General features: G+C 48.4%; 1 protein-coding gene and 1 long non-coding RNA gene across 3 annotated transcripts in view; one reads left to right on the top strand and one right to left on the bottom strand.

Moving 5' to 3' along the window:
- The window catches only part of LOC112848499 (uncharacterized), a 112,033-nt gene that overhangs the window by 86,148 nt on the left and 4,015 nt on the right, over positions 1-21,870 (top strand). The gene's annotated exons all lie outside the window — the stretch shown is intronic.
- GJB5 (gap junction protein beta 5) lies at positions 1,038-4,396 on the bottom strand. 2 transcript variants are annotated; one of them, XM_086716396.1, is made up of 2 exons: positions 4,258-4,396; positions 1,038-2,203 (listed from the first exon to the last, which is right to left on the bottom strand). In XM_086716396.1, the coding sequence occupies exon 2, from the start codon at positions 2,174-2,176 to the stop codon at positions 1,355-1,357; it is 822 nt and encodes a 273-aa protein (XP_086572522.1). In that variant the 5' UTR covers positions 2,177-2,203; positions 4,258-4,396; the 3' UTR covers positions 1,038-1,354. The 2 variants fall into 2 exon arrangements, with proteins under 2 accessions (XP_086572522.1, XP_025768014.1); XM_025912229.2 differs by having other exon boundaries at positions 1,038-2,200; positions 4,258-4,391.

The following is a 21,870-nucleotide window of genomic DNA, read 5'->3' as shown; positions in this document are numbered from 1 at the left end:
GGAGCCTTGTATTCTCATGTGAGGGCCCAGGTCAGCCCCAACGCTAGCCCCTGTCTGTTGCTCCTAGCCCCTTCCAGTTGCCTTATTGCCCCTAGTCCCTCTGTCCCCAGGCCTCTCTCTTGCCCTTTTCGGAAGCACGGTTCTGGGGTCCTCAGCAGGTGGTATATGTGGAGAGGGGCAACCTTGATTCAGCCCAGGATCACGTTGTTCCCAGGTGGAGACGTTTCTGGGGACTAGAGCTTGGGCTGCTGGTGAGCTGTGTGGGGGTGGGAGGGACGGATTCTGGTTTTTCAGACAAGGATACCGCTGCTCGGGTGGAGACAAGGAATGCAGGCCAGCAGCATGGAACGTCCCAGCTGGCATGGGGCCAGGCATAGCCTCCCTGTCTGTCTCCGTAGACCTGGGTCCCTGGGGAAGGCCTGCAGGGAAGTCAGGGTCTTCCTGGGTGGGGGCTGCAGAGGGGCCTTGGGCCTGTGTCCTTTCTGACTGTCCCGGTGGCTGGGATAGTGAGGATTAATGTGCAGCCAGGGAGGGGCTCTTCTGCTTGATTTCCCACAAGCATTTATTGAGCACTTCCTAATACCAATGATTAACATTTATGTGGCCTTTTACAGCTGGCTTACCCCATCCACAGCCATGAGCTCATCCAGCACCCCCCAGCCCCTCCAGGCTCCACGTTATTAACCCACTTTAGAGAGGAGCTGAAGTCACTTTTCCAGAGTCCCGGTGGAACATGGGTTCGAATGCAAGTGTTCTGACTCAAAAGTTCACGAACTTTCCATTGCAACACACACGTCCCCACGTGCTAAGCCCCATTATGTTTGCAGACAGCCCTTGGGCTTAAATTTGCAACTGGGGATAAAGGTTTGTCTTGAGCTTGAGCAATCGGCATGACCCCCAGGAGTGCTGGGGACTTTTTCTGGGGGAGGGGACGGCCCCTCCCCCTGGCTGGTTCAAGTCCAGCCCTTTGTAGGGGCAAGAGACGTTGACCCAGTGATCTGACAGGGGTCACAAAGGATGAAGAAATGAAGCAGGGCTCGAAGCAAGTGGAGGAGTTGACTTTTATTAAACCTTGACCGTGGGCGCCCCCCCACAGATGGCACTGGCACATCCATTCTCTAAATAAACCCCTCCTCACGGCAACAACCCAGCGAGGTGGGCTTCGCCTCCAATTTACACAGAAAGAAACTAAGGTTCAGTGTGGAGGGGTAACCTTCCCGAGGCCCCACAGTAGGGGGCAGGTGCAGGATGCCCCCTCCTACCTGCCCCTGCTTGCAGCTCAGCTCCCCCGCCCCCAAGGCTGCACCCATGGGAGATGCCGGGCCCTTTCCAACCAGGCTTGACCAGGCCGCTCTCACAGCATGGTCTTCTTCACATGGTCTCGAGGGTGGTCTGGTAAGAGAGGAGGGTGAGAGTCCGAGCCCAGAAAGATGAGGTCGCCTGAGAGGAGGTCGTCTTCCTTGTAGGAAGAGGTGGGACAGTCTGGGCGATGGCCTCCGCCCGTGGCCCTGGCTCTCCTCGCTGCCAGGCCCTCACGGCACCTCTTGCTCACCAGGTAGGCCAGCTCCACGAGGTTGAGCAGGATGCAAATGGCGGCCGTGACCACCATGAAGAGAGTGAAGATGTTCTTCTCTGAGGGCTTGGAGATGAAGCAATCCACCGTGTTGGGACACGGAGCTGCGTGGCACTTGACCACATGAGGGAGGGTGTATTTGGGGTAGAACGAGTGGAACACGTAGAGGAAGGCGGTATCCACGCCGGCTTTGAACACCAGGCTGCAGACGTAGGTCCACCAGAGCCCACCCCGCTTCTTGCCGGGGTTCAGGTAGAGGCGCCCGCCATCCTCCCCCACTGCCTCTCGGTGCTTCTTCTCCCGAGCCTCCCGGTAGGCGACGTGCATGACCACAAGCAGCGAGGGGCAGGTGACCAGGATGAGCTGCAGGGCCCAGAGGCGCACGTGGGACACAGGGAAGAACTCGTCAAAGCAGACGTTGGAGCAGCCCGGCTGCTTGGTGTTGCAGTCAAAATCCTTGTGATCGTCACTCCACACTCGCTCAGCCGTCACCAGGTACACCAGCACGCGGAAGATGAAGACCAGAGACAGCCAGATTCGCCCAAAGGCAGTGGAGTACTTGTTGACCCCGCTCAGGAGCCCCTCAAAGATCCCCCAGTTCATGGTGGACCCAACTGTTGGCTGCTACTGCTGAGAAATGATAAGAATTCCCCACATGTATAGAGCACTCACTCTGAGCACCTTATAGAAATACTGTATATCATCTGTATTTAATTCTCATAGCCACAGAGGAGCTAGGTTCTATTATTGTCCCCATTTTGCAGATGAAGGAAACTGAGGTTTGGGGGTTATGCAGATTGCACAACTATTAGGTGCAGAGCTGGGATTTGAGCCCAGCTAATTCAATCCAGAACCCAACTCTTATCCATAAAAGTGCATGAAGGTGGGTCCAGGGAGTCAGTCTTTCCTCCCAGGGTCCCGAGATTCTGGTCTTACAGTCCTGCAGAATGAAGGTTTAAGTAGGTGGACACTCTGCCCTTTCCCTCTGTCCTGACCCTGGCCCTCCTCCTCAGGGGGCCAAGCCTCAGGAAGACTTCTCTCCTTTTGAGACCCGCTCTCTCCTCTTAGCCCCTCCGAAGGGGAACCCGGTCTTTGCCCTTTCCTTGGCTTGTGGGACTGGGCTGGAGAGGCTGCTGGAAACTTGTCCCCAGACTGCCATCTGTAAATACCCAGGCAATGTCTTGCTGGAATGCAACTCACTAGAAGCAAGGCCAATGACAATCCAGCTGAAAGATAAAGTAGGGGACAACGGTTCTCTTTATCCAATGGCCTTCCTAGAGTAGCCTGGTATGCTGTAGTTTGGATTCCCAAACTGGGGTTCCATGGAATCCTGTCCATAGTTTGGCAACAGGAGTAGTAAGAGAAAAGGATTCTGTGTCCAAGAAAGGTAGGCAAACACAGGTTCAGCAAAGTTAAATAGGTCCCTTTACTTGACCATGCTAATACGTTCACACTGTGAGTCTCCAAAAGGGGGGCGAAATATGTAGCATTGCCCAAACTCCTTTGACCACAGAACCTTTTTTTTTTTTTTTTTTTTTTTTTTAATCATCTTATGGCACAGTCTTGTCAACACAGCAAAATGGGAAATTCTGCTCTGGTCAGTTTCACCAGTGAGTTCAGTGTGATAAACACACAGGTATCAGATTTAACTCCGTTTAGGGAGTATGACTGCCATTCTGAGTGTGTGGTGTCCACTTGATCTCTTGGAGTTCTTCTGCCTGGTTCCTGGGTTGGGGGGTGGTTCCCTGAGACCCATGTACTGTGGTCTCACCTGCTGGGATCCCCAAGGACCTCAGGGAGACTGCACAGCCTCTTGCTGTAAGGGGTTCCTGGTGCCCTTTCCAGCGCTGGTCTAGGCACTGGGCATTGCCCTGTCCTGCCTGTGGGATCTGTTAGAGATGGGCAGGGTAGTGGTAACAGCCAACAGTTATAGGGTGTTTATGCAACACCAGGCACTGTTCTGAGCACTTTGCACGAACCAATATAGTATGAAAGGGTATGCTATTTTTTATTGCCAATTTGCGGATGAGTAAAGTGGAGCACAGAGAGGTTAATTAATTTGCTCCTATTTGCACAGCTGGGAAGCAGCAGAGCTGGGATTTGAATTGCACTCTGGGGCCTGGACCCCTTTCCCGAAGCTGCAGGAAAGGGGTCTGTGCCCGTCCTCTCCTCCACGAGGTGGACGTCAGGTTAGGGAGGCTGGAGGCGTCTCTGCTCCCACCCTGTCTCCTACCCTGTCTCTCCACTCTTCTGTCTATACCACCTACCACTTGGTAGTGAATCATCAACTTATCTTTGCTTGGTCCTGCCTAAGGTGGGAGGAACTCCTGGCAGCCTGACAGGGAACAGCCAAGGAGGCTCCAGCCCTTAGTCCCCAGAGGCTTCTGGCCCAGCCCACCTAGGGTGTGGTGGGGTGGGGCTTTGCAAGCCCAGGCAGAGTCTCTTCGCTTGCTCAGCTTCTGGCACCCCTGTGAGCCCCTCTCCCACTTGGTCCCTGGCTCCCGCCTCTGCTCAGCTGGGGAGAGCTGAAAGAACCCAGAGCAGTGGAGGGAGGAGCCCTCTGTTCCTCTCCCACCAGAACCCAGGGTGGCGAATATGTCCAGGCTGCCTCCCTCGCCTCTCCATCAGAGATGTCTCCCTCTGCCGGGTACACCAAGGGTCCATCTGGACACAGGTGGCCTTACCTGAGTGGCTACTCCTCAAGGGTCCTGGCAGCTGGCAGTCGGAGGCAGCTGGAACTCATGTCAGAACCAGGGAGGGTGTTTGGGGCAGCGCCTTCCTGGGACGGAGCCTGCAGAGTCCGCAGGCAGCCGGGTGTGCCGCTGGCCTGGGAGGAGGCGGAGCTGTACGTGGCACTGCCATTGGCTGGGCCCCAGCCTCCCCAGACTGCCTCTGAGGAGGCCCAGAAACTTAAGGGTTCATGGTTCACTCTTCCTTGGGTGCTGAGCCCAGAATCCTGGCATCCTCTTAGGGTAGAGCCACAGGTCCACTCTGAACCTCGGCTTGTCCACTCATCCTTGGCCTTGTGTGCGAGGACCTGAGGTCCATCCTGACTTCTCATCCTTCTCCAGAAATGCCCCATGCTGCTTCTTGGGACTCTACAGGCTGCTCTCTGGCCTTCCATCCTTATGGCTTCAGTTACCTTCGAAAGCACAGTGACTCCCAAACACTGTCTCCAGCCCAAATGCTTTGCCCCATCCCTTGCTCACCCTTGGATGCCCTTCCCTCGCTCTTCGCATCACCTGGTACTCCTCCAAGAAGGCTTCCCTGACTATGCTGTTCCAGGTGGCTTAGAGCCTCATCTCTGGGCTTCCACGGCCTTGAACTTCCACATCATCGTAACTGTATTGGAATAGTTGATCTTAACTGAGCTGGTTCCAGGTAGGACCTGTCTGTTAAATAAACAAATCAATCCACATCAACAGACAGTTTTAGGGACCTGTGAGCAGGACATAAAGCAGACAAGCCCCTGACCTCCAGGAACTCACCAACTTGGCCTCGATTACCAGCTGATAAGACCAGTACCAGCTGCACAGCCTCTCATGACTGCCAAGAGGCCATGGGACAGGTTTTGGGGCCCAGTCTCCCCTTCTCCACCATCCTGTGCCTGTTGGAATCCAGTTCAGTCATTACACCCCTACCCTGGGTGCATGAGGGATTGTGCAAAAGGCCACCCCCTCCCCAACACACACACATACACAGAACCCCCCGACCCCCAACACTGCATTCAATAGCCTTTCCACCAACCCTTGTTTTATTATTATTTTTTAAAGTTTATTTATTTATTTTGAGTGAGCTAGTGAGCACACATGCATCTCTGGGCCTCACACCCCTGCATCTGGAATCTCACGCCCTCTGGATTTGATTTTCACTTCTAGTACTTTTATTCATTTTTTATTAAAAAAAAAATGTTTATTCATCTTTGAGAGAGAGAGAGAGAGACAGAGTGCAAGCAGGGAGGGGCAGAGAGAGACGGAGACACAGACTCTGAAGCAGGCTCCAGGCTCCGAGCTATCAGCACAGAGCTTGATGTGGGGCCAAACTCACGGATCACAAGATCTTGAGCTGAGCCGATGTTGGATGCTTAATCGACTGAGACACCCAGGTGCCCCAACCTCTGGTACTGTTAGACCTGGGAAATTTCCCTATTCTCCAAAGTACAAGGAGACTTTTTTTTTTTTTTTTTTTTTGCCCATGAGGAGTGTCTTTGGAGGCAGTGAGCACAATGCAGTGCAGTGACTGAACATAGGGTGCGTGGCCGGAATCCCACTTCTGCCTTGTCCCCTCTATGTGATGCCTCAGTTTCTTATCTGCATAGTGAGACAGTAAGATCGCCTACCTGGTAGGGTTGGTGCACTGATTAACCCAGCTAACCGAGGCACGGTGCTAGAACAGTGCCTGGCACAAAGGAAGCCCTCTTTAGGACTACCCTTGATGCGTGTGAACTGATCTGGCTCCACACGCCTGGCACAGAGTGGGCACTCACAAAAAGCGACTTCCTCCCTTTTCCTTAATCCTATGCCTTTTCTCTCCAAGATGGAGGGGAGGCAGAGAAGGGAGGGGGAGACAGGCATACCAGAGGAAACCTCATGTGGACGAGTGCTGTCTTTGGGTTAAAAATGCAAAACCTGGGGGAGCCACAAATAGCACAGGTCCACAGCAAGCACAGTGCAGCCCCACATGTACACACACACACACACACACACACACACACACAGAGGCCACATTTACACGGGGCAGTGCTTTGTTTTGTTTGCTGCTCTACCCCTGGTGCCTAGAATGGCGCCTCGTACCAAGTTAGGCCTCATTTATGTTTACTGAATGAATGATGTCTGAAATTCATGCACCCTGCAAAAATTCACACACATCTCTGTCCCCCTCTACGTTCTTCCCGCCAAATGATTTCCAAGTCCAGGAGAGGGAGACACACGGATGGATCAGGTACAACATTGTGAGAAGTGCTATGAGGGACATACAACGGAGAAGGGAGCATCACATTCTGCCAGAGGGAGATCCGGACAAGGTAACATTTAAGTTGGATCTTGAAGGATGTGTAGGAGTTCACCAAGAGGAGCTGAGGAGGAGAGGCCTCCGAGGCAGAGGGCCCAGAGTATGCAAAGGAGCTCCGTGAAAGATGATAGAAGACCTTTAGAGAGTGGACTGGGTGGGGGGCTGTGGGAGCACCAGAAGACACCTGGAAGGTTAAGCAAGGGCAGTCTGGACCCTGAAAGACCCTGGAACACTGTGCTGAAAAGTTTGGATTTACCTTGTGTGCGGAGGGAGGCATGAGGGAGGGAAGGAAGCTACACGGTCATACCGGTATAGTTGATTCTCATTATTTGTGGTACTTATGTTCCGTAAAGTCACCGCAAACACTGAATTAGCAAATACTGAAACTTTGCCAGTGGGGGGAATGCAGTGTCAGGTTCTGCCAGGTTGTGTCCGCATTTTCATCAGCTGATCAATACCTAACCTTGTTTTATGTGTGTTTCTTCTTAAAGACACCTTATTTAATATATATTGTTGAATCATTAACGTTAACCTCATGGCCAAAAGCACTGTAACTCGCGGAACGAAGCTCATCGAACCGCCATGTGTTTTCTCCCTAAGGCTCCACATAGCCCGCCTGGGCTTAGGAACTGGCCAGCACTTCAGTGTTACCCTCGGGGGCCAGTTTAAACAGCAAAACCACCAACAGCGTCAGCTGGGGACATGCAAGTCGGGGACTCAAATTTTTGGCTGCCCTGGTTACGTCCACGAATGACTATGAAAGCACCGAGTGTATTGATTTCGTGGGGGTGGGGGTGGGGGGGGTTAAACAAATACATTTTAGTGAATAGACGAACTCATAAATATGGAATGTGTGAATAATAAGGATCGACTATGTGTTTAGAAAGCTCCCTCTGTTTGAGAGAAGAAGCACGCGGGACTGGTAAGTTATTGCAATTGATTTAGGCAAGAGAGGAGCCAGAGGGATGGATTTGGGAAGCGGTTGATGAGTACAGCCAGCACTGCCTGTATGGGTTCTGACTGGATGCAGGGGGCAGGTAGGAGGAAGACCCCGATGGTTCCCAGGTTGCTTGTGTTAGTGATTGGCAAGTGGTGGGTTCGCTGTTGGAGGTAAGGAACATAGGAGGAAAAGCAGGCTGTCTGGTGGGGGTGGGGGAGGGAAGGGGATGCACAGGTTCTTCCCAGATGATCAGGAGTTAGTGAGGTCAGTGCTCCACGTGGAAGACAGCCATGTGGACTGTCCACAGCCAGCAGCTGGCCCCAAGGAGGTGATGGGAGCCCCAGAGGGTGGCCTTGGAGTGCGTGCTGGGTGACAAGAGAAGAGGGTCCAGGCAGAGCTCTGGGGAGCACTGACATTTTGGGAAGCAGGTGAGAAACAGCGTTGTCTGTGGAAGGCTAAACCAGTGCAAGCAGGGGAGGATGTATGTCATGAAAGTGCAATACAGGAAACCCACCTGCGGAGAGGCCAGTCGAGGTCCATGGTGACTTTTGGCAGAATAGTTCAGCAGGGCTGTGGTGACACAGGCTAGAAGGCAGTGGGTGGGGAAAGCAGAGACTGAACCTTTTCAGGAAGCTTGCAGGGGAAAAAGGCAGGGCCGATGCATCAGAGCTGAAGAAGGGTTTCCTTCTTTCCAGGGAGAGGGGAGGAGGCTGGAGGGCCATTTGCCCTGCAAACGGTTAATGCGTTCTATCTGTCATCCTTTCTCTTACTCTTCTCTTTCCTGGTTCTCTGGCCCTACTCACATGTCCCCCGGTCCTCAGCCAGGGCATTCCTGACTCTCCTCATCATCTTTGACATGTCCTTCCGGTTTGGAGGGACCCTTCCCTGAGCCCTAACTTCAGGAGACAGTCTTGGCCTCCCTGTGGGGTCAGCTCACCTGTTTCCTGTTTCTTGCCTGTTCTCCCTGTTAATGGGTATGGGGTGGGTGGGAGCTGGACTCCCTTCTGGACACCAGCCACCTCCCAGGCTCCCTTCTAAATGCAGCAGACAAAGGGCAGTATAGGCACTGTGGCCTGACACCCCGTTGATGACTATTGAAACCCCTGTTCACAAATGAGAGTAAAGTTTTGGTCCTTTTGACAAGGGAAGTCAGCCTGTGGGGTCAAGGTGGTATCCATTCCCTTCCTCAGGAGAGGTGGAAAAGCTGGAAAATGGGGTAGTAATGTCAGCTTCATTATTGAACACCTCCTCTGTGCCAGAAACTAGGCCAAATGCTCTACATGCACCAAACACATAAATGCAAGTCATGTTTAAAAAAAAAAAAATCTGTTCAAGACCTTTCAGTGGCTCCCACTGTCTTGACATAAAGTCTCATATTGCTAATATGGTAATGCCCTGCACGATGAGGCTTCTGCTACCCTTTGTTCTGAGCCTCTTCCCTTCTATCTTTGTGCTCCAGCCACATTGGCCTTCTCTCACTTTCTAGAACACAGGAATCTCCCCACCTCAGGGCCTTTGCACGTGCCTTAATGATCTTTCCTCATTTTCCCTGAGCTAGCATCACCTCAGGTTCCAGATCTTGATTTAAATGTCCCTCTCAGAAAAGCCTCTCTTGACCCCTGACACTAGATCAGGTTCTCTGTCACCCACTCTTTTGGCACCTGCTTCTCCTTTGTGACTGTGTCACAACTGCACTTGTAGTTGGGGAGTGCCTGTGTATTTCATGTCCTCTCCTCCTTTTGAGTGCCGTCTTCAAAAGGACAGACACAGAGGTTGGGCCATGGGAATCGTGCTCATTCTTGTCTCTACCATCTGGCACAGCCCCTGGCCCGTAGTAGCTGCCTAATGAGCGATTGATAATGAGTGAATGAATGAATGTTTCTGTTTATCAAGAGCAAAGGAGCCACGAGCCTTGCTGAATCTTTGAGCAGAAGCGTGTTGTCAAGATGCTGTTTTAAGAGTATGGGTTCTGGAGTCAGGCGGCCCAAATTCCCACCCAACTCTCCTGCTTACCCAGCTCTTACTGGCTTCCAACCCTGGGCAATTTTCTTAGCCCCTCTGGGCCTTACTTTCTCCATCTGGAACACAGGGACCACTATAGTATCCATCTTGTAGGGTTACTGTGAGGGTTAGATGAATAAAAATATACAAAACGTGTGTGCCTGGCACATCATAAATACCTCATAAATGCAAGATGCTGTTGTTCACTGCGAGGATCCCTATCTGGGAGAAAGGCCGAGCTGATACTGCTCTCTGATCTCTTTCCCTCACTATTTGGTGGCAGTCTTTAGAGGAGCCTGTCTCAACTCGTTGAGGGGGAATGGGGGGAGTAAACAGCCATGTGGACCTCAGCGGTCCAATCCTTCACCACCACTGGAAGGATACAGGGATGCACAGGTCAGGTTCCTGTCCTGTATTTGCTTGTGACCTTGAGGGAATGGAGGAGACCCATTCCTGTAGTTCTGGGGGAAGGGCAGGGCCCAGCCCCTGGGAGAGCTTCCTCTGCAGACGATCTGCCTCTATCTCAGGGCCTGGGCTGGCTTAGCGGGAGAGCCTGCTCCTGTGCTGGAGAAGCTTCGCTTTCTTCTGGAAACGGAAAGCTTGTGGCAAGACTTCCCGACTGTTCCTTGGCAGAATGATGGGTGCTGTGGTATGGCAGGAGTCTAGGAAGGAGGTAGGGGTGCAAGGGTGGGAGGCAGACAGGGCGGAGAAGAGGCAGAGCTGGGAAGCGGGGGAGGGCTGTGCGACAGATGGAACCCACACGGCCCCGGGTTCAAATCCCACTTCTGCTCCCTAGCCATGTCCAAACCCACTCTCCTTTCCCAGCCTTAGTCCCTGTTCTGTGTGTGTTGTGGCAGGTGACAGAGCTGTTATGGGAGAGACAGCAGGGCCCATGGAAAGCATAGGAATGATGGTTGGCATGCTCCCCACCCTTCTCTCCTCCCCGGCTCTGAAGGCTGTCGCTAGCCAGTTGGGAGGGTGGACATTCTTGTCTTACCTTCCTGGAGCCCCCGGTGGGCATGGCATTCATCGTCATGCTCTTCCCTGGTGACCTTCTCTTCCTGAGCCCCTGGAGCCACTCCACCAGTCTGCCTCTGCTCCCAAGCTCAGCCTGAGGCTGGGGGTGGGGGGGGGGGTGGGGGCTGGAGCTGGCCCCGCCCCTTGGTCTCTCTCTACTATCTCTGAGTGTCTCTGAGGCTCTGGGTGGGCTGGGTCATGGCAGCACTGACTCCCCCCATCTGCCTCCCCATCGCTCCAGTCAGCCTGACAGTAACACTGGGGAGATGGTCCCCATCGCCTAGTGCCCTGTGACCACAGCAGCTTGTCTCAGTTTCCTGTGAGGCTTTTTTTTTTTTTTAAGTTAAAAAAAATTTTTTTTTTTGAGAGAGAGAGTGTGTGAGCCTGGGAAGGACAGAGAGAGAAAATCCTAAGCAGGCTCTGCACGGGTGTGCAGAGCCCGATATGGGGCTCAAACTCACAAACCATGAGATCATGACCTGAGCTCAAACCAAGAGTCAGAGACTCCACAGACTGAGCCACCCAGGTGCCCCCCCACAACCTCGCCCCAAGCATCCAAGGGCCAGGGACCTCCCTTTGGGCTCTGGCAGGAATGCCCTGCACCTCTGGTCAGTGATGGTTTTAAAGTTTGTTTCCTCAAGTAGTGAGTACGCGTAGCACATGCTGTCAGTGCCCTCTGCGTGTCTCCTTGGCCTGCTCTGTGTTGGCGATTAAGAAGACTGTGCAGGGGCACCTGGGTGGCGCAGTCGGTTAAGCGTCCGACTTCAGCCAGGTCACGATCTCGCGGTCCGTGAGTTCGAGCCCCGCGTCGGGCTCTGGGCTGATGGCTCAGAGCCTGGAGCCTGTTTCTGATTCTGTGTCTCCCTCTCTCTCTGCCCCTCCCCCGTTCATGCTCTGTCTCGCTCTGTCTCGCTCTGTCCCAAAAATAAATAAAAAAACGTTGAAAATAAAATTAAAAAAAAAGAAGACTGTGCAAAGCTCGGTGATTTACAGTAGGCAGGCCAACGTCCCATGGCCAGCACCTGCCGCCCTGCCTGGCGCTGTCTGGGCTTCTGGGGCCCCTGCTTACGATGGGGTGGCTGGAAGTACCCCCAAATTGGCACCTCACCGGAGTAGCCCTCAACCAATGACTGATAGAAATTAGGGAATAAATCCTCCAACTTCTACCCCCTTTGGTTGAGGTAACTGTGAGGCTCAAGTCCTACTCTTTCCCAGAGGCCCCCAGCAGGATTAATCTCACTTGCCCAAGGAAGCAACTCACTCAATCACCTGCCCTTCACCAGCTTCCTTTCCTTCTTGGCCTCACTTCCCATTCCCATGCTGATATTTCCTGGGATCACCTCCCCAACAAACAACTTGCACGTAAATCCTCATCCTCAGGCCTGGCTTTTGGGAGAGCGCTAAGTAAGACATCTCTTGTCTGCACAGACAGCACTTCCTGGGGAATCCCCGTTCTCCAACCAGCCACAATCTCCCCACAGGGCTTGCTGTCTTGTTGAGCGTTGGTTGGCCCAGGGCTGGGACCGGCCCGAGTTGAGCTAATCAGTCATAGGTACCTTGCTCTGTTGATTGGCCCAGTGCGACCACAGACCCAAGCTGAGCTGCTAAGCGTCCTTCCCAGGGGCATTTGAACACAGGACAGGGGCAGTGTCCATCTGATGATAAACACAGAGATGTTCTGGATCTGCTGGTGGAAGAAGCAACAAGAGAGAAGCAAGTGAGTTCTGGGAAGGGCCTTTGCATCCCAGCTCCCTTAGCGGGTGGAGCCCAGACACATTGTTTCCCTTTCTGCAGGCACAGAGCTACTACATGGTCCCTTTTCCAGAGCAGGTTTTTTTGTTTTTTGTTTTTTGGGTTTTTTTTTTGTGGGTAAGATTTTGTTTTTAATTTAATTTTGTTTTTTAAAAATTTACATCCAAATTAGTTAGCATATAGTGCAACAATGATTTCAGGAATAGATTCCTTCGTGCCCCTAACCCATTTAGCCCATCCCCCCTCCTACAGCCCCTCTAGCAACCCTCAGTTTGTTCTCCATATTTATGAGTCTCTTCTGTTTTGTCCCCCTTCCTGTTTTTATATTATTTTTGTTTCCCTTCCCTTATGTTCATCTGTTTTGCCTCTTAATGTCCTCATATGAGTGAAGACATATAATTTTTGTCTTTCTCTGACTGACTAATTTCCCTTAACATAATACCCTCCAGTTCCACCCACGTAGTTGTAAATGGCAAGATTTCATTCTTTTTGATTGCCGAGTAATACTCCATTGTGTGTGTGTGTGTGTGTGTGTGTGTGTGTGTATACATATATATATATATATATATATATATATATATATATATATACCACATTTTATTTATCCATTCATCCATCGATGGACATTTGGGCTCTTTCCATATTTTGGCTATTGTTAATAGTGCTGCTATAAACATGGGGGTACATGTGCCCCTTCGAAACAGCATACCTGTATCCCTTGGATAAATACCTAGTAGTGCAATTGCTGGGTCATAGGGTAGTTCTATTTTTAGTTTTTTGAGGAACCTCCATACTGTTTTCCAGAGTGGCTACACCAGCTTGCATTCCCACCAACAATGCAAAAGAGATCCTCTTTCTCCACATCCTCCCCAACATCTGTTGTTGCCTGAGTTGTTAATGTTAGCCATTCTGACACGTGTGAGGTGGTATCTCATTGTGGTTTTGATTTGTATTTCCCTGATGATGAGTGATGGTGAGCATTTTTTCATGTGTTGGTTGGCCATCTGGATGTCTTCTTTGGAGAAGTGTCTATTATGTCTTTCACCCATTTCTTCACTGGATTATTTGTTTTTTGGGTGTTGAGTTTGATAAGTTCTTTATAGATTCTGGATACTAACCGTATATATTCTGTCGGTTGCCTTTTAGTTTTGCTGATTGTTTCCTTCGCTGTGCAGAAGCTTTTTATTTTGATGAGGTCCCAGTAGTTCATTTTTGTTTTTGTTTCCCTTGCCTCCGGAGACGTGTTGAGTAAGAAGTTGCTGTGAGCAAGATCAAAGAGTTTTTTGCCTGCTTTCTCCTCGGGCATTTTGATGGCTTCCTGTCTTACATTTAGGTCTTTCATCCATTTTGAGTTTATTTTTGTGTAAAGTGTAAGAAAGTGGTCCAGGTTCATTCTTCTGCATGTCACTGTCCAGTTTTCCCAGCACCACTTGCTGAAGAGGCTGTCTTTTTTCCATTGGATACTTTTCCCTGCTTTGTCTAAGATTAGTTGGCTATACATTTGTGGGTCAATTTCTGGGTTCTTTATTCTGTTCCGTTGGTCTGGGTGTCTGTTCTTGTGCCAGTACCGTACTGTCTTGATGATTACAGCTTTGTAGTATAGCTTGAAGTCTGGGATTGTGATGCCTCCTGCTTTGGTTTTCTTTTTCAAGATTGCTTTGGCTATTTGGGGTCTTTTCTGGTTCCATACAAATTTTAGGATTATTTGTTCCAGCTCTGTGAAGAACGCTGGTGTTACTTTGATAGGGATTGCACTGAACATGTAGATTGCTTTGGGGAGTATTGACATTTTAACAATATTTGTTCTTCCTATCCAGGAGCATGGAATCTTTTTCCATTTTTTTGTGTCTTCTTCAATTTCTTTCATAAGCTTTCTATAGTTTTCAGTGTATAGATTTTTCACCTCTTTGGTTAGATTTATTCCTAGGTATTTTATGGTTTTTTGTGCAACTGTAAATTGGATTGATTCCTTGATTTCTCTTTCTGTCGCTTCATTGTTGGTGTATAGGAATGCAACCGATTTCTGTGCATTGATTTTATATCCTGCAATTTTGCTGAATTCATGAATCAGTTCTAGCAGTTTTTTGGTGGAATCTTTTGGGTTTTCCATACAGAGTATCATGTCACCTGCGAAGAGTGAAAGTTTGACCTCCTCCTGGCCGATTTGGATGCCTTTTACTTCTTTGTGTTGTCTGATTGCAGAGGCTAAGACTTCCAATGCTATGTTGAATAACAGTGGTGAGAGTGGACATCCCTGTCTTGTTCCTGACCTTAGGGGGAAAACTCTTAGTTTTTCCCCATTGAGGATGATATTAGCATTTGGGTCGTTCATATATGGCTTTTATGATCTCGAGATATGATCCTTCTATCCCTACTTTCTTGAGGGTTTTTATCAAAAAAGGATGTGGTATTTTGTCAAATGCTTTCTCTGCATCTATTGAGAGGATCATATGGTTCTTGTCCTTTCTTTTATTGATGTGATGAATCACATTAATTGTTTTGTGGATATTGAACCAGCCCCGCATCCCAGGTATAAATCCCACTTGGTTGTGGTGAATAATTTCTTTAATGTATTGGTGGATCCAGTTGGCTAATATCTTGTTGAGGATTTTTGCATCCATGTTCATCAGGGAAATGGGTATATAGTTCTCCTTTTAGTGGGATCTCTGTCTGGTTTTGGAATCAATGTAATGCTGGCTTCATAAGAGAGAGTTTGGAAGTTTTCCTTCCATTTCTAATTTTTGGAACACATTCAAGAGAATAGGTGTTAAGTCTTCCTTAAATGTTTGGTAGAATTCCCCCTGGAAAGCCATCTGGCCCTGGCCTCTTGTTTTTTGGCAGATTTTTGATTACTAATTGGATTTCCTTACTGGTTATGGGTCTGTTCAAATTTTCTATTTCTTCCTGTTTCAGTTTTGGTAGTGTATATGTTTCTAGGAATTTGTCCATTTCTTCCAGATTGCCCATTTTATTGGCATATAATTGCTCATAATATTCTCTTATTATTGTTTTTATTTCTGTTACGTTGGTTGTGATCTCTCCTCTTTCATTTTTGATTTTATTTATTTGGATCCTTTCCTTTTTCTTTTTGATCAAACTGGCTAGTGGTTTATCCATTTTGTTAATTCTTTCAAAGAACCAGCTTCTGGTTTCATTGATCTGTTCTACTGTTTTTTTTTTGGTTTTGGTAGCATTAATTTCTGCTCTAATCTTTATTATTTCCTGTCTTCTGCTGGTTTTGGGTTTTATTTGCTGTTCTTTTTCCAGCTCCTTAAGGCATAAGGTTAGGTTGTGTATCTGAGATCTTTCTTCCTTCTTTAGGAAGGCCTGGATTGCTATATACCTTCCTCTTATGACCACCTTTGTTGCATCCCAGAGGTTTTGGGTTGTGGTGTTATCATTTTCATTGACTTCCATATAGTTTTCAATTTCCTCTTTAACTGCTTGGTTAGCCCATTCATTCTTTAGTAAGATGTTCTTCAGTCTCCAAGTATTTGTTACCTTTCCGAATTTTTTCTTGTGGTTGATTTCGAGTTTCATAGCGTTGTGGTCTGAAAATATGCACGGTATGATCTCGATCTTTTTGTACTTACTTAGGGCTGATTTGTGTCCCAGTATATGGTCTATTCTGGAGAACGTTCCATGTGCACTGGAGAAGAATGTATATTCTGCTGCTTTAGGATGAAATGTTCTGAACGTATCTGTTAAGTCCATCTGGTCCAGTGTGTCATTCAAAGCCATTGTTTCCTTATTGATTTTTTTAATTAGATGATCTGTCCGTTGCTGTGAGTGGGGTGTTGAAGTCTCCTACTATTATGGTATTACTATCGATGAGTTTATGTTTGTGATTAATTGATTTATATATTTGGGTGCTGCTGCATTTGGCGCATAAATATTTATAATTGTTAGGTCTTCTTGGTGGATAGACCCTTTGATTATGCTATAATGCCCTTTTTCATCTCTTGTTACAGTCTTTATTTTAAAGCCTAGATTGTCTGATATAAGTATGACTACCCTGGCTTTCTTTTGTTGACCATTAGCATGATAGATGGTTCTCCATTCCCTTATTTTCAATCTGAAGGTGTCTTTAGGTCTAAAGTGGGTCTCTTGTAAACAGCATATAGATGGATCTTGTTTTATTATCCATTCTGTTATCCTATGTCTTTTGATTGGAGCATTGAGTCCACTGATGTTTAGAGTGAGCACTGAAAGATATGAATTTATTGCCGTTATGATGCTTGTACAGTTGGAGTTTCTGGTGGTGTTCTCTGGTGCTTTCTAATCTTTTGGTGCTTTTGGTATATATATATATATATATATATATATATATATATATATATATTTTTTTTTTTTTTCCATCTTTTCTTCCCTCAGAAAGTCCCCTTTAAAATTTCTTGCAGGGCTGGTTTAGTGGTCACAAACTCCTTTAATTTTTGTTTGTCTGGGAAACTTTTTATCTCTCCTTCTATTTTGAATGACAGCCTTGCTGGATAAAGAATTCCTGGCTGCATATTTTTCTAATTCAGCACACTGAATATATTCCACCACTCCTTTTTGGCCTGCCAAGTTTCTGTGGACAGGTCTGCTGCAAACCTGATCTGTCTTCCTTTGTAGGTTATGGACTTTTTTCCCTTGCTGCTTCATGATTCTCTCCTTGCCTGAGTATTTTGTCAATTTGACTATGATATGCCTTGTTGATGGTCGTTTTTTGTTGAATCTAATGGGGGTCCTCTGTGCTTCCTGGATTTTGATGTCTGTGTCTTTCCCCAGGTTAAGAAAGTTTTCTGCTAAAATTTGCTCACATAACCCTTCTATCCCTATTTCTCTCTCTTCCTCTTCTGGGACCCCTATGATTCTGATGTTACTCCTTTTTAATGAGTCACTGATTTCTCTAATTCTTAAATTGTGCTCTTTTGCCTTAATCTCCCTCTTTTTTTCTGCTTCATTTTCTCCATAAGTTTGTCCTCTATATCACTGATTCTCTGTTCTGCCTCATCCATTCTTGCTGCTGCAGCATCCATCCATGGTTGCAGCTCAGTTATAGCATTTTTTATCTCATCCTGACTAGTTTTTACTTCTTTTATCTCTGCAGAAAGGGATTCTAATCTATTTTCAACTCCAGCCAGTATTCTTATTATCGTGATTCAAATTCTGGTTCAGACATCTTGCTTGTATCTGTGTTGGTTAAACCCCTGGTGGTCATTTCTTTGTGCTCTTTCTTTTGGGGGACTTCCTTCATTTTTTAATTTTGAAGGGAGAAAAGGAATTAATGAGGTAGAAAAATTAAAATTAAAAAAATATTAAAATTAAAAAATTAAACACACACACACACAAATCGGATAAATGATGCTACTTCTAGGTGTGTTTTGGTCTGGGTGTTGAAAGTGGTTTGACAGATTAGAGAAAAAAAGGGGGGGGAAGGAAATCATTTGAGAATTTTAAAAAATGAATACACTGAAGTAGACTAAAATGAGATGATGGGAGTAAAATAGAATTTGAAAAAAATTACACAAAAGTAAAGAATATAGTGGAAAAAATTAAAGAAAAATATTTTTAATAAAAATTAAAAATAAAAATGAAAAATTTCTCTTTTTGTATTCAAGAAAAAGAAAAGAAACAAAGAAGAGAAAAAAGAGAAAAAGATGGAAATCGTTTGAAAATTTGAAAAAGTGAATAGACTGTAATAGACTAAAATAAAATGATGGACATAAAATAGAATTCGAAAAAAATTATATAAAAGTGAAAAATATAGTAATAAAATTAAAGAAAAATATTTTTAATAGAAATTGAAAGTAAAAATGAAGTTTTTCTCTTTCTGCATTCAAGAAAAGAAGTGAAAAAGAGAAAAAAAAGAAAGGAAGTTGAATAGATGGACCTGCTAATAGATTGAAATAGGACTGAAATTACTTCGTTTTCCCCTAGAAGTCAGACTATGAAGAGCTTTATAATCCATAAACTAAGCAGGCGGTGAGACTTGTGTTCTTGAAGAGCGAGGTTGGCTCAGTTGGGTGGGTCTCAGTGTAATAGCTCTGCTCTCCACTAGATGGCGCTGCTAGCCTACTGTGGTGGATTGCTCTGGCGCTCGTAGGTGCCTATGCGCATGCGTCGGAGCGGTGAAAATGGCGGCACCCAGCTACCCAGTCTCTAGTATCGGAACTCTGTTCTCCCCGATCAGCAATCATACACCCGTTCTCTGTCTTCAGCTTTCGTCCACTCCCCGCTTTTTCACTGTCTGTGACCAAGCTCCAGGCAGTACCTCTCTCCCGAGTTTTGTCTCAGATGCGGCTGTTTTCCCCGGCCTCTTACTTCCGAAGGACTGCGGCTTTGACCCATTCTGCCCCTCTGCAGGAGGGTCTCACCAAGCAATGGCCAAATGCCGGCTGCATCCAGGAACGCCTGCTGGACCCTGCTGCTGCTGGTGCCCTGAGACTGCGGCCAGGTGCCAGTCTGCCCCAGAAAAAGTTCATGAGATAGTGTAGCAGCAGCGTTTCAGGGATTATGGAAAATCACACACACATCTGGCACCAGGCTTCACCCTTAACGACCTTGTTCCAGCACCAGCAAATGTGACTGTTTTCTGGGGTCTGCTGGGACCAGGTGGCTTCAACAATCTCTACCAAATGTCCTTCCAGCAGTGGGACCGCCTTTCCCCATGTGGCCTGAGAACCTCCCAGACCCCACTCTGTTCCTGGGGATTCGACCTTCCCACCAGAGCAGCACCAGGTATTGAGCTGTGGAGTTGCAGACTTTGTGCTCCCCTTGTTTACAGTCTTAATGGAATTTAAACCCTCTTTTTTCTCCCTTTTTAGTTTAGTCCCTGTGACTGTTTCCAATTTTCCATTTCTCTCCAGCTGCTTTTGGGGGGGAGGAGTGTTTTTCCCGTATTCTCTCCCCCCCCCCCCCCCACGTCTCTGTCCTCTCTCTGCCTGCAAAAGCACCTCCCTGCCCGCCGTGGCTTCTCGCTCCCCGAGTTCACCTCTCTGTGCCGTGTACCTGCTGAATTCTGTGGCTCAGATTGTGCAGGTTGTTGTGTTAATTCCCCAAGCAGTTTTCTAGGTGTGTAGGATGGTTTATTGTTGGTCTGGCTGTATTTCATGGACACGAGACACACAGAAAACTTCCATGCTGTTCTGCCATCTTGGCTTCTGCCTGAGCAGGTTTAACTTAGGTTTCTGTCACTTGCAACCAAGAATACTCTGTGTGACCTTGGACTTGCCATTTAAGAGAGCCTGGCGCATAGTAGGTGTGTAATCAGTATTTGTTGACTGACTCACGCCCTTTGGACCTCACTTCCCTCATTTGTTTGGTGGGGGTGATAATTACTACTTTAGAGGTCAATCATAAGTACTTACACACCTTGATATGTTATTGGAAAGAGCAGTGAGAAAATGAAAGGGAGAGGATTGTTGACTGGGAAGTGTCCAGGGAGGAGCCCAGCAGGGCAAGGCACCTTAGGTGGGGTGCGGCCTGGGGCTGCTGGCCACTAGGAGCTGTATGAAGATGATAAGGGTGAGGGCAGCATGGGAGGAATAGCTTGGGGAGACTTTTGGTTGTTGAGAGAGTGAGTGAATAAGAGGGGCAGATTAGGGAATTAATGTTTATTGATTCTTCTGGGCCAGCACTGGGCTCAACCCCTTGCATACATCAAGGATTACAAACTGGCGCCCTGGGGCAGTTTGGCCTTCGTGGTGCTAAAGAAACATTTCAATTCATTGCCAACATATACAAAGCTGGAGACTGCACATGGAAACATGGTTGGGAACTAGGAAGTCCTGGCTATTCGAGGCCCATATCCCCTGTGGCATCAATGGCTGGAGTGACGAACAGCTGTCCCCTTTTGATGGAGCATCCACTGTCTGGCCACACCCACCAGGCCTCTTCACTCCTGCATGTTACTTGCTTGGTGCTATAGTCATTTGATATTGTAATTCTGGATATTCTCACCCTATCTTCCCAACAGCCCTGCCAGGTGGGTCCCCTTAGTCCCATTTCATAGACTATAAAACCGAGGGCCAGAGGTGAAGTGACCTGCTCCAGGCCACAGTCAGGGAATGATGGAGCTGGGATTATCTCTCAGTTCTTATCCACTCCAAAGTCCATTCTCCTGCCCCAGGATGGGGACTATTGGGTTGTGTGTAGGGGGATCAGGAGGAGGTGGAGAAATTTGGTATCTGTGATTGCGAAGGGGGGTGTCACAGAGGCAGGGAGATTGCAGGTAAGATGATATAAATTAGACTTGGGACACTGCCAGTGTGCAGGGTCCATGGGCTGTCCAGGGGAAGGGGTCCACTCCCAGGTACTTTTTAAGACACAGAAGCTGGTCCTGCTGGTCCGAGGTAAACAGAGAAATGGATGGTTGTGGCACATTAGCTGAGGTGACAATGAGTGGGGTGTGGGAGGAGGAGGGTAGGGATGGGGGAGGCAGGGCTGGGAGGAAAGGTGATGTGTTTAAGTTGGAGGTGTTGAATTTGAGGACCTGTGGGATGTACGCAGCAGGTGCCCCGGGGAAAGTTGGCTGAACAAGGCAGGGGCACAGGAGTGAGCTCCTGGCTGGAGATAATGGTCTAGAGATTAAGTTGTGATGTCCGGGACAGACAGAAGGGCCCAGGCTGGGGGGTCAGGGCCTTGGTATTCCCTTTCACTGACCTTGTCTGAGGTAATGAGGATCCCCATCCCACCTCCCCCAGCGGGCCCCTCCATAATCGGCTTCCCTGGGGATGTTTGAGCAAAATGGATGAGCATAAGGCAAGCAGGGAAGGAGGGAGGGAGAACTGGTTATCGCTTCCCCTCAGCTCCAAGTGGATAATTACACAGCTCTCTGAGCCCCAGGACGGGGCCAGGCGGCAATCCATCCAGACAGCCTCTCCAAATTAATGGGACTCCAAGGGCCTTGGGATGGGGGGAGGGCCAAGGCTGAGAGAGACTGGGCGAGATGAACGAGAGGCAGGAAGACACTGCATCTGATAGAGGACCCGAGATGCAGAGTCTGAAACAGAGATGGAGAGAGATGCACGGGAGGAGCAAGGAATCTGAAGCCCAGAAAAGTTGAGTCACCTGCTCAGAGTCGCACAGTGTTGAAGCGGGGGTTCGGCCCCCGTCTGTCTGCCTCCTGGTCTCGTCTCCCTCTATGGTTCGGCCTTTGTCTTCCCTGAAAATTCACTGGGAAAGGGACCCTCAGTAAGCCCTGGACCAGTACTTGGGGAAGAGCATTGACTTCTGGAGACTTGTCCTTCAGGGCTCAGCTCAGACCGGGACCCTCTTGTGCTGGAATGAAGGGCTTCCGCTCTGCACCCCACAAGCAAGATGAGCCTCCTCTCTCTGGACCTCATCACAGGGTGACTGTCTCACTTCCATATCTGTTCTTCCTGAGGCCATGACTCCTCGAGGGCAGGATTGGGCTGAGACGTCTCTATGCTGTCACCGGACGCTCAGTATGGTGCCGTGTTAATCTCCTGGTTTTGATACCATGGTTATGCAAGATGTTAACATTACAGGAAGCTGGGCGAAGGGCGTGTGGGACCTCTCTGAACTATTATTTGTAATTTTTGTGTGATCCCCAAATAGTTTGTTAAAGCAC

The sequence above is a fragment of the Puma concolor genome, chromosome C1, assembly GCF_028749965.1.
Source record: "Puma concolor isolate L17-30 chromosome C1, mPumCon1.1.hap2, whole genome shotgun sequence".
Classification (NCBI taxonomy): domain Eukaryota; kingdom Metazoa; phylum Chordata; class Mammalia; order Carnivora; family Felidae; genus Puma; species Puma concolor.
The sequence above is the reverse complement of the archived record's forward strand: the minus strand, read 5'-3'. Positions and strand labels throughout refer to the sequence as shown.

Excerpts from the sequence above, each read along its gene's own strand:
- GJB5 (XM_086716396.1), bottom strand. The coding sequence starts at position 2,176 with ATGAACTGGGGGATCTTTGAGGGGCTCCTGAGCGGGGTCAACAAGTAC.